The 16921-nt window shown below is 44.0% G+C and overlaps 2 protein-coding genes across 4 annotated transcripts in view; both read left to right on the forward strand.

Moving 5' to 3' along the window:
* Positions 1–16921, forward strand: part of LOC113010984 (protein FAM151A) — a 509869-nt gene that overhangs the window by 221534 nt on the left and 271414 nt on the right. The window lies entirely within an intron of this gene.
* Positions 1–16921, forward strand: part of cdh6 (cadherin 6) — a 71683-nt gene that overhangs the window by 10947 nt on the left and 43815 nt on the right. For all 3 annotated transcript variants that reach the window (XR_003270409.1, XM_026150347.1, XM_026150349.1), the window contains exons 3-4: positions 13330–13624; positions 13699–13818. Coding sequence is in view for 2 of the 3 variants with exons in the window: in XM_026150347.1 (XP_026006132.1) it covers positions 13330–13624; positions 13699–13818 (415 nt within the window). In the remaining variant the exon portion in view is untranslated. The remainder of the gene's footprint in view (positions 1–13329; positions 13625–13698; positions 13819–16921) is intronic.

Consider the following 16921-nt stretch of genomic DNA (forward strand, 5'->3'; position numbering starts at 1 on the left):
GCCTCCCTGTCCACGGCGGCACGGAGTGAGTATGCAAAACCTGCGTTACGTTGCGCGAGCTTCAAAGTCTAGTGACTATTCAACTCCGGCCAAATTTGGCCTGGTAAACGCCAGATTGGTATCGAATAAGACTTTTATCCAATATTTTATCCAATATTTTTTGTCACACTACTTGGACTTTCTCTGCTTAACTGAGACGCGGATAACTGTTGCTGATTCCAGCGCCTTTGCAGAACTTTTGCCTTCGGACTGCTGCTATTTTAATGTCCCACGCAGATCTGGTCGAGGTGGAGGAGTAGCTACTATCTTCAGAGATCGCTACAAGTGCAAGCAGGTTTCATTGGAATTTTATTTTTCCAGTTTTGAACTGTTACTGTTTGAAATAGCCTGTTCTCCCCCTGTACCGTGCACAATAATATACAGGGCCCCAAAATACAGTAAAGACTTTATAAAGGAATTTGCTGCATTTCTAACTGAAGTCACGATAAAATATGACTCCTTTCTTATTGTCGGGGATTTCAATATTCATGTGTGCTGTCCAGATAAGCCCATGGTTAAAGACTTTTTGAATCTTACTGATTCTTTTAGTTTACCGTATTTCCCGGACTACAAAGCGCACCTGAATATTAGCCGCACAAGCTAAAATCAGGGGAAAATCCTGTTTTGTACATACATTAGCCGCACCTGACCAAAAGCCGCAGGTGTTTCAATGTTGACTTATCATATGTAAGAGAATATGCACAAAGGGAATTGTCAGGAAAGAGATGGCTGTTTGGAGACATCACTTTTATTAATATTTTGAAAAACAAGTTATGGGTACATATTTGCACATGTAGTACATAACAGTAACCTACAGCACACCAGAACAATAGATCCGGACTACCTTTTAGGCTCAGGTGCAGTGACACGGCTTTAACAAGAAGAAAAGTCAGTCATTCACCATCTTTCTCTTCTTCCTGCGCTCTAAAACCACCAAAGTCCTCTCCTCCAGTGTCGGATACAAACAGGCTCAGGATGGCTTCGTCATCCACTCTCAGCTTCTCTCCTTCGTTGTCACTTTCAAAACCAAAGAAATCTTCGTTGTCAGTGTCGGAGTCGAACACCCTCTGAAGGGCCGTGGCGGTGTCCTCCTCTCCATCATGCAGCAGTCCAGCCCTTCAAAATCCGTTGGTGATCGTGGATGTTTTCACACTTTTCCACGCTGTCAGAATCCACCGGTGGAGTTGAGCATAACTTGCTTTTCGCAAGTTTATCGCCGCTCATCATCCACGCTTCCCGCTGAACGCGTACCGCTACTTTGAAGTTTGTTTTTCGAGCTACTTCGTACGGCACTACGTTGCCTGGCGGACGGACATGTGACTAACATACCACTCTTGAACCCCGATCCTTCCGCCAGGCAACGTAGTGCCGTACAACAGCAGAACAAACAAAACAAATCCTCTTACGATATGACAAAAATCATGGACAATCCATAGAAAAGCCGCACCTGACTAAAAGCCGCAGGGTTCAAAGCTTGTGCAAAAAGTAGCGGCTTATAGCCCGACAATTACGGTACATATGTAGTCCATGGTTAAAGACTTTTTGAATCTTACTGATTCTTTTAATTTAGTTCGATGTGTGTCTGCACCCACGCAACAGTGTGGCCACACTCTCGATCTGGTTTTAGCCCACTCATTGCCTGTTTTTAATCTGAAAGTCTCCGATCCTGTTTTCTCTGATCATATGCCGCTTCTGTTTGACATTTCTTTATCTAGAAATGAATTCAGGGAGCTTGTCCCTGCAAAGACATCTCGTTTGTTAAATTCTTCCACGGCAGCACGGTTCTCCACCTACTATAATCAGTTCTCCATTCCTGAGACACTCCAATACGTAGAGGAACTCAGTTTTTGGTTTCATACCACTTGTCAGACTGTCTTGGATATTGTCGCCCCTGTAAAAATTAAGCATCCTAAGACAAAGCTTGAACCCTGGTTGAACGATGAAACCCGTGCTGCGAGGCGCGAATGTCGTAGGGCTGAGCGGAGATGGAAAGAACATAACTTACAGGTCTCTTTACAAAGTTTAAGAGAGTGCTGGGCCTTATATCAGCTTACAATAAAAGAAGCAAAGCGGAAACACTTTGCAAACATTATTATGGTGAATTATCAGAAACCACACATATTGTTTAAGTCAATTGAGACTATTTTAAGCCCTCCCTCTGCTCTTAGTTTTGAGCCTTCACTTGAAATGTGTGAAAGGTTTCTGCACTTCTTTATAAACAAGGTAGCCTCGGCTAGGGCGCAGATTATTTTGCCCACATCTGACCCCTCTGATCTTCCAGTTTGCTCAGCTGTCTTTCAACAGTTTGAGTCGGTTACTCTTGCTCAGCTACAGGAGGTGGTGGATCATTTAAAGCCTGTAGGCTCACCTTATGATCCTATCCCTCCCCTTTTTCTGAAAGAAGTTTTTTCTACCTTAGGTCCAACTATTTTAACCATTTTAAATAGCAGCCTTACTTCAGGTGTGGTTCCAAAGAATTTCAAAGATGCAATTGTGCAACCACTTCTTAAGAAACCTGGGCTAGATACAAACGCTGTTGAGAACTTTAGATCAATATCTAAGCTACCCTTTTTATCTAAAGTCTTGGAAAAAATTGTATATGACCAATTGATCTCATACTTGAATGCACAAAATGTTCAGGAGATTTTTCAATCTGGTTTTAAAGCAGGCAGCACGGTGGCACGGTGGTCAGCACTGTTGCCGCACAGCAAGAAGGTCCTGAGTTCAATTCCACCATCAGGCCGGGGTCTTTCTGTGTGGAGTTTGCATGTTCTCCCCGTGTTTGCGTGGGTTCTCTCCGGGTACTCCGGCTTCCTCCCACCGTCCAAAGACATGCAGCTTGTGGGGATAGGTTAATTGGAAAATCCAAATTGCCATTAGGAGTGAATGTGAGTGCGAATGGTTGTCTGTCCCTGTGTGTTGGCCCTGCGACAGACTGGCGACCTGTCCAGGGTGTACCCCGCCTCTCGCCCTGGACAGCTGGGATAGGCTCCAGCGCCCCCGCGACCCTGAAAAGGATAAGTGGAAGCGAATTGATGGATGGATGGGTTTTAAAGCAATGCATAGCACTTTTAAGAATTTTTAATGATATATTTTTATCATGTGATTCTGGTGAAAGTGTCATTCTTATTTTACTCGATTTAACTGCTGCATTTGACACTGTAGACCATGAAATTTTAATCTCACGTTTGGAGCAGTGTGTCGGTATAACAGGTGTGGCTCTGAAATGGTTCAGGTCTTACTTAACAAACCGAACCTTTTCAGTTCGCTTAGGAAACTGTGAGTCCTCCCGAGCTCCGTTGTCTCATGGAGTACCACAGGGTTCCATTCTGGGCCCGATCCTGTTTTCACTTTATTTACTTCAGTTGGGCTCAATTTTTAGAAAACACAGACTCTCGTTTCACTGTTATGCAGATGACTGCCAGATTTATGTTCCTCTTAAAAAGAAAGATGGGTCATCTGTAAATCATTTACAAACATGTCTGGGGGATGTCAAGTCGTGGTTGGCGTTAAACTTTCTTTGTTTTAATGATTCTAAAACTGAAGTAATGGTGTTCAGACCTGCCTCCACTGCTGTTCCGTGTATTGATTTGCAATCCCTGAAATCATTCTGTAAACCAGAGATTGTTAATCTGGGTTTTAAAATGGATCCTGAGCTTAAGCTTGAAAGCCAGATCGGGTTGGTTGTAAGGTCTAGTTTCTTTCATCTGAGGCAACTGGCCAAAATTAAGCACTTTCTTACGAGACAGCAATTTGAAATAGTAATCCACGCTTTTGTAACCGTTCGGCTGGATTACTGTAATTCTCTTTATTTTGGGGTGAGTCGATCTTCTGTTTTTCGACTGCAGTTAGTCCAGAATGCTGCTGCACGCCTTTTAACTGGCACTCATAGATACGAGCATATCACCCCAGTTTTATATTCACTTCATTGGCTGCCCGTGCAGTTTAGGATCCATTTTAAGCTGCTTTTATTTGTTTTTAAATGTTTGTCCAATGCTGCCCCTCTGTACCTCTCTGAGCTTCTTCTTCATCCATACATACCTTCCCGGTCCCTCAGGTCGGCAGACCAGCTCCTCCTGAGCGTGCCCAGGACTAATCGTGAGCTCAGAGGGGATCGGGCGTTTGCTGTGGCAGCACCAAAATTGTGGAATGAGTTGCCTTTACATGTTAGACAGGTCAGATGTCCTCTCTCCATCAGAGAGGACAGATGGTTCGAAAGAGGAGTGAAAGAAGCCATCTATGTCCACTGTGAGCGACCATCTTTGAACAGAGGCGGGGGTTTACGACACCAACTCTCTGCCATCTATAATCCAGTTTTGAGATCCCTTCCCAGACGCCTTAATGCCCACTCACATCCTGGGCCATCTGACCTCAGGAATTCGCATGATAAGGTGGGGCCAGGTTTCACAATGAGCACACCCGAAACTCTGGCTGATTGGGACTAGGGCTGCCACGATTAGTCGACTAGTCATGATTACGTCGACTATCAAAAACGTCGACGACTAATTTAATAGTCGACGCGTCATTTGAAGCTTTGTAAGATCACAAAAGACGCAGGAATAAGTAGTAAGATTTAAGAGTGTAATAATGGACTGAAACAGAAGATGGCAGCACTGCATGTTCAAGGATGCCAGCTGCCGTTAAACACCAAAGAAGAAGAAACTGTGTCCCAGAATTCATAGCGCGGCCCATCGCGGCCCTGCTTAGTTTCCAACAATGGCGGCAGCTAGTTAGTTTTAATATTATTCTTATTATTCTTTCTGGGTCACAAAATAAACGTTTAACATATTTTCAGGCTTGAATGTAGCTGTGTAAACCTCAAATGTCTGCTCAGTTTATCAAGACACCACATATTTTCAAAAGCGCTCCGACGTTTTCGGAGGCATCTGTTACCCACTAGCTCAATAGCTAGCCGGGGGCTAGGCTCACTAGAGCCGTGAGAACACCGGACTCCCAGCAGATCATTTTCAAACCCACCGCCGTCTTTCACTACTCAGGTTAAACATGATATATAAGTCACTTAGATAACTTAAAAATGTTGTTTGGCTTTTTTCAGTGTTTTATTTGTTCCTGAGTAAATCGGTTTGTCTGAGATTAAAGTTATAGTTTTTACACAGCTGAATAAACGTCAAGCAGACAGCTGATCATCAGAAGTGTGAGAATCTACTCCGGTGTCCTGTTATATTTTAGATAGCAAGGAGTTTATTAAACTCCACCGAAACAATCTGCAAATTTCATTAAAATTTAATAAACTATCATCTTGTCTTTATTTTTAGTTAGCACAGACCTTAAACACTTAAAGCTGTAAGCTAATGATAGTTATATAAGAGCAGATGCTGCTGGTGCAATAAGCTGTATGGTTTATGTTCAATGGATGATGATCTGATTAGTCGACAGATCGCAAAAGTAATCGCTGACTAGTCGACTATCAAAATAATCGTTTGTAGCAGCCCTAATTGGGACCCACGCCCAGTTTCACACCTTGGCTCAGGTGATTAGAGGATCATCAGGGGGTCCTTTTGTCCCTCTGAGGGGGGAAACTCCCACTAGGTTTATATCCGGGACTCTCCACCATTTGACCTTAGAACTGAAGAAGCTTCTCGGATGAGAGGTGAAACGTCTTCAAGCAACTTAAAGAAGTCCAGACACTTTTCTTTGCAAGCTCCTTTGAACACGTAAGCTAAGACTCTAAAAAAAAATAGCATTTGTTCAGCTTTTAGTTTCGCCATTTGTTGATTCACTTGAAGAGCAAGTAACGTAACGTAACATGGGTCAAGTGATCAGTTTGATATCAATCTTTCGTGATGCACCGTCATATTTACATTATTTGTATGGTACGAATGATTTGCTTTGGTACCTGGTCAAACTTAAGCTCTCCTTAGTATGGCTGGCTCCGTTTCTCCAACAGCGCACTGACGGGCAGCAGCTGCCCCGCCCCCTCGCTCAGTCGCTTAGTGCCTGAGCTCGGATCATACCAATATCAGGGGGGATTCACGCACAGTCGTAAATTCCCACAGTGTGCACTATGTGCTTCGAATATTGTGTGTAGTTTTTGTTTTATACAGTTGTCAGACAGGCATCTAACTATGAAAAAATTACACTCCTAAAGACCCCGGGCTTCTGACAAAACAACCCGGGCTTAAGCCCAGTAAGCCACCCCCACGCTCCGCCCCTGGTTTCCAGACAGAGAGCTCTGTTACTTTGTTTCTAATTTATTCCTGAGTTTTCTTGGATTGCAGCGGAATGTCTGAGCATGTGATTTGTTGACCATTGTATCTCTTTGTTGACAATACATACCACACTTGTAAGAGTCATAGTTATAAGCAGGGGTGCACATAAGTGGTCCGCAGGTGCGCATTCGCTGTCAAAATAAAAGACGCGCACCAGATAAGAAGTTGCAACGCGCGTTTGCGTACATATAAAAGGCAGTGTTTTTGTCTGCTAGAGTGGGATTTTCACAGCATATTCTGCACCACATCTCTGTGCATTCATCATTTGTTTGAAGCCAGCTCACCTCCTGTAACCACTTTTCAGAGAATACACGCTTCTTTTGCAGTTCGGACTCCTGCTGACATTTCTTTGGAGGTGGAGGTTTTGAGTCTGGTCCCCAGGCCTAATGTTCGACACCATCTCTTCATTTAAAAGCAGCCTCAGTGACACTGTGCTTGGAAAATGGACCACAGCACTTTCACAGTTCACTTAGCGTGTACATAGACAGTAGGATTATATGGGGATTTGCCATCTAACTGGCTGCTCTGTTTAACAAATACAACTTGTAGGCCTTTCAGTGAGGGTAACTCACAGTGCATGATGACAGTTGGAGCTTTGCTGTTTGATCAGTAGCTCGTAGCCTGCAGGTATTGTGGTGCTCTGTATGAAGCCTGCTGCTGTCTGACAGCACAAAACCAAAATAAGTTTGGAAATAAACGAGCAAGGACCAAGGCAGCGTCAGTAGACTTTTACGCCCCGCTGTGGTGCCGCCTTCCCTGCAGGTGGCCTGCTGGGTGCTTTGGATATGGTTCAAATACAGATGAACAGGGAGGAGGGTAAAACAGCCAAAATATGGTTATGCAGAAATTCATGTTTTGTATCTCTGATGTCAAAGAGTGCTGACATTTACCTATTTATTTATTTATTTATTTACTTATGTATGTATTTAAATATTTATTTCAATATGAAGTTACACAGTAGTGGATTTACCTACAGATGTACTCTGATGATGCTTTCATCATCCTGGTCCATGTGAAACAGCAAACAGCACTTGGCTGCCTACATCCTATTCTAATCCAGTTCCATGTCCGGAAGCCAAATCCCAATATTCCCCCACTATTCGAACACATGGCGCTTTGTACTTGTGAGTGCTCCATTCATCCAGAGACATCCATGAACCCAAACATAGAATTAAGAGAGACATTCAATAGAGAAAGCCAGGCACTGTTAGAAATAACAGTAAGCAGAAAATGTTTTGTGACATCTAATGAATATGGTAGCATCGTTACAGCGACGATGATTGTGAAGAAACATGAAAGACTGCAGCATCTTTCATGTCTGTGGGACACCACAGAGTCCATAACACATACTCTGCTCTGGAAATGTGCTGTGCTGAAATGTCTGCAGGCTTTATCGGCTTGTGAAAGTATGGCGGTGTTGCAGCCCTGCAGACTGACAGATGGACTCAGACTGAACACTGCTGGACAGAAAAGGTAGCAAGGATCAAAAGGAGAGAGGGAACGACTGGAGGACATACAGCGAGGAAAGAACAGAAGGAACTGAGGAGATGTATATTGTGTGGTGTGAAGAGTGAACAATTAAGGGCAGGAGGACAGGTAGAACAAAAGAACCAAGGCAAAGAAACAAGAGAAAAAAGGTGAGGAGCAGCACAAAGGACACAGGCAGAGAGTGAAGGGGTGATGCACTGTAACCTGATTCAAGGAAGAAAAGTTAGAGCAGGAAAAGTTGCAGGTTAAGGTATCAAATGGGTTTCATTTGACTCAAACTCAAACAGCACATGTCCAGTTCCATCCAGGTTCATTCTTTTGTCGCTAAAACTGCAGTTTAATTCGCTGGTTTCAATTTTTTAAATCATTTTAAGTGAAATAAATCTGACCAATATTTTATATGTGTGTGTGTGTGTGTGTGTGTGTGTATTAAAAAAAACATCCAGCACGCCCCTGCGGGCGGTTTATCCTTCAAGCTCGGGTCCTCTACCAGAGGCCTGGGAGCTTGAGGGTCCTGCAGTATCTTAGCTGTTCCCAGGACTGCGCTCTTCTGGACAGAGATCTCCGCTGTTATTCCCGGGATCTGCTGGAGCCACTCGCCTAGCTTGGGAGTCACCGCACCTAGTGCTCCGATTACCACGGGGACCACCGTTACCTTCACCCTCCACATCCTCTCGAGCTCTTCTCTGAGCCCTTGGTATTTCTCCAGCTTCTCGTGTTCCTTCTTCCTGATATTGCTGTCATTCGGAACCGCTACATCGATCACTACGGCCGTCTTCTTCTGTTTGTCTACCACCACTATGTCCGGTTGGTTAGCCACCACCATTTTGTCCGTCTGTATCTGGAAGTCCCACAGGATCTTAGCTCGGTCATTCTCCACCACCCTTGGGGGCATCTCCCATTTTGACCTCGGGACTTCCAGGTTATACTCGGCACAGATGTTCCTGTACACTATGCCGGCCACTTGGTTATGGCGTTCCATGTATGCCTTGCCTGCTAGCATCTTGCACCCTGCTGTTATGTGCTGGATTGTCTCTGGGGCATCTTTACACAGCCTGCACCTGGGGTCTTGCCTGGTGTGATAGACCCCAGCCTCTATGGATCTTGTGCTCAGAGCTTGTTCTTGTGCTGCCATGATTAGTGCCTCTGTGCTGTCTTTCAGTCCAGCTTTGTCCAGCCACTGGTAGGATTTCTGGATATCAGCCACCTCCTCTATCTGCCGGTGGTACATACCGTGCAGGGGCCTGTCCTTCCATGATGGTTTCTCGTCTCCCTCCTCTTTCTTGGGTTTCTGCTGCCTGAGGTATTCACTGAGCACTCGGTCAGTTGGGGCCATCTTCCCAATGTATTCTTGGATGTTCGTTGTCTCATCCTGGACTGTGGTGCTGACACTCACCAGTCCCCGGCCCCCTTCCTTCCGCTTAGCGTACAGCCTCAGGGTGCTGGACTTGGGGTGAAACCCTCCATGCATGGTAAGGAGCTTTCTTGTCTTTATGTCTGTGGCTTCTATCTCCTCCTTTGGCCAGCCTATTACCCCAGCAGGGTACCTGATCACGGGCAGGGCGTATGTGTTGATGGCCCGGATCTTGTTCTTACCATTCAGCTGACTCCTCAGGACTTGCCTGACCCTCTGCAGGTACTTGGTGGTTGCAGCTTTTCTACATACATGCATACACATACATACATGTATGTATGTATGTGTATGTATGTATGTATGTATATATATATGTGTATGTGTATGTGTATATGTATATATATATATATATGTGTATGTGTGTGTATATATATATATATATATATATATATATATATATATATATATATATATATATATATACACATACACATATATATATATATATATATATATATATATACACATACACATATATATATATATATATATATATATATATATATATACACATACACATATATATATACATATATATATATACACACACACATACACACACACCCGGAATGGCTAACTGAAGGCCGGACGGTCCTGATCCCCAAGGACCCCAAGAAGGGACCGGTCCCCTCCAACTACCGACCAATAACCTGCCTCAGTACTACATGGAAGCTCCTGTCAGGCATCATATCGGCTAAGATGAACAGGCACATGGGTCAATACATGAGCGGGACACAGAAAGGAATTGGCAAGAATACCAGAGGCGCAAAACACCAGCTACTGGTAGACAGAACAGTCAGCAGAGACTGCAAGACCAGACTGACCAACCTGTGCACTGCCTGGATTGATTACAAGAAGGCCTATGACTCAATGCCACACAGCTGGATACTGGAATGTCTAGAATTGTACAAGATCAATGGGACCCTAAGAGCTTTCATCAGGAACTCAATGGGGATGTGGCGTACAACACTAGAGGCCAACTCCAAGCCCATAGCACAAGTCACCATCAAGTGTGGGATCTACCAAGGAGATGCTCTGTCCCCACTGCTGTTCTGCATAGGCCTGAACCCCCTCAGTGAGATCATTAACAAGACTGGCTACGGATACCGACTACGGAACGGAGCAGTTGTCAGCCACCTCCTGTACATGGATGACATCAAGCTGTATGCCAAGAGTGAACGAGACATCGATTCACTGATCCACACTACCAGGCTATACAGCAATGACATTGGAATGTCGTTCGGACTGGAGTGTAGTCGGATGGTAACAAAGAGAGGGAAGGTAGTCAGAACTGAGGGGATTGAACTACCAGAAGGCAACATTGCAGACATAGAGGACAGTTACAAATACCTGGGGATCCCGCAGGCAAATGGGAACCATGAAGAGGCCGCTAGAAAGGCTGCAACCACCAAGTACCAGCAGAGGGTCAGGCAAGTCCTGAGGAGTCAGCTGAATGGTAAGAACAAGATCCGGGCCATCAACACGTACGCCCTGCCCGTGATCAGGTACCCTGCTGGGGTAATAGGCTGGCCAAAGGAGGAGATAGAAGCCACTGACATAAAGACAAGAAAGCTCCTTACCATGAATGGAGGGTTTCACCCCAAGTCCAGCACCCTGAGGCTGTACGCTAAGCGGAAGGAAGGGGGCCGGGGACTGGTGAGTGTCAGCACCACAGTCCAGGATGAGACAAGGAACATCCAAGAATACATTGGGAAGATGGCCCCAACTGACCGAGTGCTCAGTGAACACCTCAGGCAGCAGAAACCCAAGAAAGAGGAGGGAGACGAGGAACCATCATGGAAGGACAGGCCCCTGCACGGTATGTACCACCGGCAGATAGAGGAGGTGGCTGATATCCAGAAATCCTACCAGTGGCTGGACAAAGCTGGACTGAAAGACAGCACAGAGGCACTAATCATGGCAGCACAAGAACAAGCTCTGAGTACAAGATCCATAGAGGCTGGGGTCTATCACACCAGGCAAGACCCCAGGTGCAGGCTGTGTAAAGATGCCCCAGAGACAATCCAGCACATAACAGCAGGGTGCAAGATGCTAGCAGGCAAGGCATACATGGAACGCCATAACCAAGTGGCCGGCATAGTGTACAGGAACATCTGTGCCGAGTATAACCTAGAAGTCCCGAGGTCAAAATGGGAGATGCCCCCAAGGGTGGTGGAGAATGACCGAGCTAAGATCCTGTGGGACTTCCAGATACAGACGGACAAAATGGTGGTGGCTAACCAACCGGACATAGTGGTGGTAGACAAACAGAAGAAGACGGCCGTAGTGATTGATGTAGCGGTTCCCAATGACAGCAATATCAGGAAGAAGGAACACGAGAAGCTGGAGAAATACCAAGGGCTCAGAGAAGAGCTCGAGAGGATGTGGAGGGTGAAGGTAACGGTGGTCCCCGTGGTAATCGGAGCACTAGGTGCGGTGACTCCCAAGCTAGGCGAGTGGCTCCAGCAGATCCCGGGAACAACATCGGAGATCTCTGTCCAGAAGAGCACAGTCCTGGGAACAGCTAAGATACTGCGCAGGACCCTCAAGCTCCCAGGCCTCTGGTAGAGGACCCGAGCTTGAAGGATAAACCGCCCGCAGGGGCGTGCTGGGTGTTTTATATATATACACACACACACACATATACATTAAGGACAACCTGGAGAAAGTTTATGCGTACTGGATGTGCGTCGTTTGGTCAGATGAGATGAAACTAGAGCTTATTGGTCCTACAGATGTTTGGAGAAGGAACCCTAAGAACACACACACTGAAAGGCGGTGATGGGAGTGCTGTGGGGATGCTTCAGTGTGTCTTGAACTGGGAATCTTGTCACAGTGGAAGGATTCATGAAGAAAGAATGATATGTGAAAACAAAGTAAATCACTTTGTCTTCCAACATGACAACAACACAAAACATACATTGCTCCTGGTTAAGAACTACCTCCAGAACACCAAGGTGAGCGTCACTGACAAAGCCCTGAAAGTCTGTGGGGTGAACTGTAGACCGAGGTGAATGTCAGAAGACTTGGAGAACCTTAAAGAAAATTCAGCGGTGGGTGAATGCTTTAAGAAGTAACTTATTACCACATACAGAATCATAATCCATCATTTAGCAGGTGGTTAAACCTCACATAAATATCACCACATATGATCACAGCTGCCTCTCTCTAACACACACTCCCACAGTCATATACTCTTAATCAAAGGCTTCACCCAAACACATGGCCTGAGGCAGTAAAGCAGGAATGGGGGGATGAAAGGTGGACAGCGAGCCACTTCAGCTCAAGAGCTACAAATAAAGATGAGAGGCAAGTGAGAGAGAGGAAAAACAGGAGAGATGGGTTATTGTTGTGGGTAAGAGTGCAAAGGTACTCCTTCAGGCACAACACACTCTTATTTTCAGCTGACTGTCTGCCTTCAGAAGATTCTTGTTTTGCTTCCGGGTGTGGAGTTCACGCTCGGTCTTTCTGCTTTTGCTCTGTTTGCCTTTTGTAAACCTGTCACTGTTACCACCAGACCTGTCTATCTTCTTGTTCCTTCATCTGCAGAAATGTTTTTAGAGACAGGATTATGAAAGAGAGTATGCTGAAAAGCTTATATTACGAAAAAAGCAAGTAATAAAAGATTGTAAAAAGCTTTTTCTCAAGGAATCTCCCACCATCTTTGCTTTTGGAGAACTGTCTCATTTAAGTTGAGGGTTTCTTCAGATACCATGTCTCTCTCTTACAATCTCTCCAGTCTCAGTGCTGGTCACATGGTGTGGGCTATTTTCTCACTCTCTGATAGGGTGAGAAACTCTAAACTGCTCACAGGTGATGCTGGCTCTGCAAACAGCTTGACATCCCACCTCAACCCCTGCTTACTTTACCTGCTTAAGGTAAGAAGCTTTCTACCTGTGGGCATAGGTAGAACACTGAAGACAGGATCCTTTGTTCAGCTGTTACTAAATGTATTAAATGATCTTAATAAAGAAAAAAATCACTCAAAATAAAATGTGCTTTCATTATTTTCATTATTTTGTAGATTGGGAATGCAACCTCACCTCAGTGTCCTGAAGTGGAAAGAGTTGACTGTATGAGCAGCTAGTGTCTGTCTGGTATGTTAAATAACTCAACCATCAGTTGACGACTTCTTCACTTGGGTATGTCCACCTGCAGCTCCAGTCAGACCAGGACCATGGCGATGGCTCAGTGAAGTACGTTCTTTCTGGCGAGGGGGCTGGCACCATCTTTGTCATTGATGAGAATAACGGCGATCTGCACGCCACGCGCCGCCTTGATCGAGAGGAGAAGGCCTTTTATGTCCTCAAAGCCACAGTGGTCAACAAGTGGACGGGTCAAAAACTGGAGCCAGAGACCGAGTTCATCATCAAACTCCACGACATCAATGACAACGAACCAAAGTTCAGCAAAGAGGTGTACACTGCCAGTGTTCCTGAGAGGTCTGATATTGGTAAGGACCTCTCTCACTGCACTTTTCTGCTTTTTGTTTTCTCAGTAACAGTCGTGGTAATGCAACTCTTTCAGGTACATCGGTCACCCAGGTGACAGCTACAGATGCTGATGACACAATGTATGGGAACAGTGCCAAACTGGTCTACAGCATCAGTCAAGGACACCCATACTTCTCTGTGGAGCCAAACACTGGTATGTTTGACAGACATCGAGTACTTGATGATACCAGTCGTGACAAAAGCATAACTTTTTGTAAAACGTGTCTTTAGAGAACAAATTATTACATCATATAGTCAGATTCTCAAAACCTTTTGCTGCTTCGTCATGAATCAGAATGATGACTGTATTTCAAGAATTGACTCAAACTGGAAAAGCCGTTGCTGCCTTTACCTTTTTATAGAGCTGACCAATCCACTGCAATTGTTGTCTGGTCCATTCACTGGACCTGCTGCTGCCATAGCCTGCAGCCTCGCTCCTTAGGCTTGAAACCCATTAACATTGGTTAACATTGGCTGCACACCCAGCAATCAGCCTAGTTTCACGATACATTCCTCACCTATGAGACTGGAAACTTAAAGAAGTCCAGTTGCTCCCTGGACTAACATGACCTGGATGACTGAGGCCCTACACAGACATGGAAGGATCATTATCGGCTTCCTGTAGCTCCCCTCGTCTCCAGATTGGTGTGGACTACTCGTACAAAATTAGAACTAAAAGTGCGTAAATGGGTCATTTAAATGGAAAGTAGGAGGAAGTTTGAATTGAAGCAGGACGACTTTTCATAAAATGTCCGTGTGTTCCTTTAAGATAGTCTTTAATGCTAAACTAAATAGGCTAATTGTAGCACATGAAACTGATCTCATGCCTGTGACACGTGAGGGACACATCCCATAATGTCACACTGCTGACGGTGTGTAACCAAAGCCATGGACTAATTTCACAGGATTTCACTCTTACATGCACATTTTAATGAGGTTCTTGCACGACACTGTAAAGTTTGGTCTGATACAAAGATATAAAATATACACCTATTGTGCAATGTTACTGAGAGGAAAGGCAGATCGGATCGACCTGCTAATTCTTAAAAGGCTCAGAAAGAAATATTTGCAGTGACAGGCACACTATTATGTGAGCATGCAGCTAAAGAATTTCTTAATTAGAGACATTTGTGGTGTATTTCATAATGGGATCAGTAACTTTCACCTGTCTGTAAGTAAGAACTGATAAATGTGAGAAAGCTGATACATTTGCGGGGTTTTTACTTTTCAAAGGTAAAGTGCAGTGAGGTGACTGTTGTGATTCAGAGAGATATAAATAGACTATGTGAGTCCTGTCACACTTGCCCCGACTGTCAGATGTGGACTGGCCATTAAAACATTTGGGGATTTGTCTTCTGGGCCTTCTTCACGAGCTCTGACATTATACAAGCTTTACACAGACATGCCACATGTCGTCTTAGCTGTGGACACGAGCTGTGTAAAAAGAGCTGCCATCACAATTAAGATGAGTGAGTGGGTGGGTGCGGGTCATGTCCAAATACTGATACTTTATATCCTCATAAATTCAACATAATGGTTCAAAATCAGTCTTAAGTGACAGAATGTGGAGAATGAAAATGTGCTAAATGTGAAAAAGTCACTAATGAGCAACATGTCTACAGAAGAGTCATCAGAATCATTTTAGTAGAATTATTGGAGCATCAAAACCCACACAACAGGTGCACAGATCAATATTTATGGACAGACTTAGATTTTAGGAACAATGACATATTACATTACTTGTTTAGACCACAATAACAAATCATTTCTGTAAAGTGTTCAGATATAAATGAGTGAAATAACATTTAAACCTGATCTAAGCTGATCAATTTTCTTCTCTGGTTTCCTCATCATTATTTTCCATATCATAATATAAACATGTGCTAACACTCAATAACAGGAATAAAAAGTGCTCAGGTGATTCTTTTGCTTTCTGTAGGCACAAACGTGGACAGCTGCAGATAACACAAACAGTCCAAATGAACACATCGTGTGTTTTGTTAAATGAATGGTACAGGAATCATAGTCTGGATGTGGTCGTTATTTTCTTCTCTTTCTAGGATGTTCTTCACAGTGTGAATCAGAAGGTTCTCAGGGAGCTTATGATGAGCGTGTTTGTTGCAGCTTCATATCATAAATTTAGACAATACATCTTTTTTTTCAGTAAAAATAAAAAAAGAACTACCATTGAAAACTCAGTGCAACTTCTCTTTGCACGTTTTTGTGCCTCCCACATCAGATAAAGACGACAGTTACATATATGATTTTATCGTTTCCATTTAAAGATGGAAAATGTGCACTGGAACACTGCAGTACCAGTTTAGCTATAATGAGTATGCTAGCAAGCTTACAGTGTGACATATTCAGGTAAGAGACTTTAACCAAAGAGGAAGACTCATTTCAGTATTAGTCTAATAAGGTAGTGTTCACAGCTTTAACTTTAACCATCAAACACACTCACTGTACTGACGAATACTGCAGTTCGGGGTGTCTCTCTGTCTGAGATTCACCCGTGCCGCACGTTATCAATCTCAAGTGTCTCAGTGTTGTTTACTCACCTGACTGTTTGTTAACTGTAAATCTCTGACACTGTACTAGTACAACACTGAGAGCCAAAAACCTGACGAAAAATCAAAAGATCGTGTTTCAAAGTGCCACAGATTAAAGGTGAACTTTGTCACTATCACATCACCTTAGTGCCAGTTTAAAGTCTTGAAGCTGACCATTTTATGGGTCCCCATTTTAGCTTTCTGTAGGCAAACATAAAAAATGTGATGGATATGACTATAAAACCGAGGAATACACCGATATGGTCCCACAGTCAAGCGTACCCTAATGCACATGTGGATGCAGCCACAGGAGTCCCCTGCTGGTCATTACAAAGAATTGAGGCTAAATGTCTCACTTTTTCCCACATATAGAACTGGTGACATTAATCTTAAACTTTGTAGATCTCCAGTAAACAACTTCCTGTTTTGACCCGTGTACACTGATGTTTCTGTAAATCCAGATGTCAGCTTAAAAGATTTAAAGCTGGGTTTAGAGAACTTGTCAGATAATAAGTCCTGTAATATGATTGATTTCAGCTCTAACTAATTGTCTATTGACTTAAAAAAAGGTGTCAGGTTTCGCAGTGTGGCAGACAGGGTGAGACCCAAACACACAAGCATAAACTTAAATATAACTTTATTACTGAACTTAAGGAATCAAAATGCATAAGACAAAATAGCTTAGGTGAGACTCAAAGCCGTTAACTC

This window comes from Astatotilapia calliptera, chromosome 18 (genome assembly GCF_900246225.1).
Source record: "Astatotilapia calliptera chromosome 18, fAstCal1.2, whole genome shotgun sequence".
NCBI lineage: Eukaryota > Metazoa > Chordata > Actinopteri > Cichliformes > Cichlidae > Astatotilapia > Astatotilapia calliptera.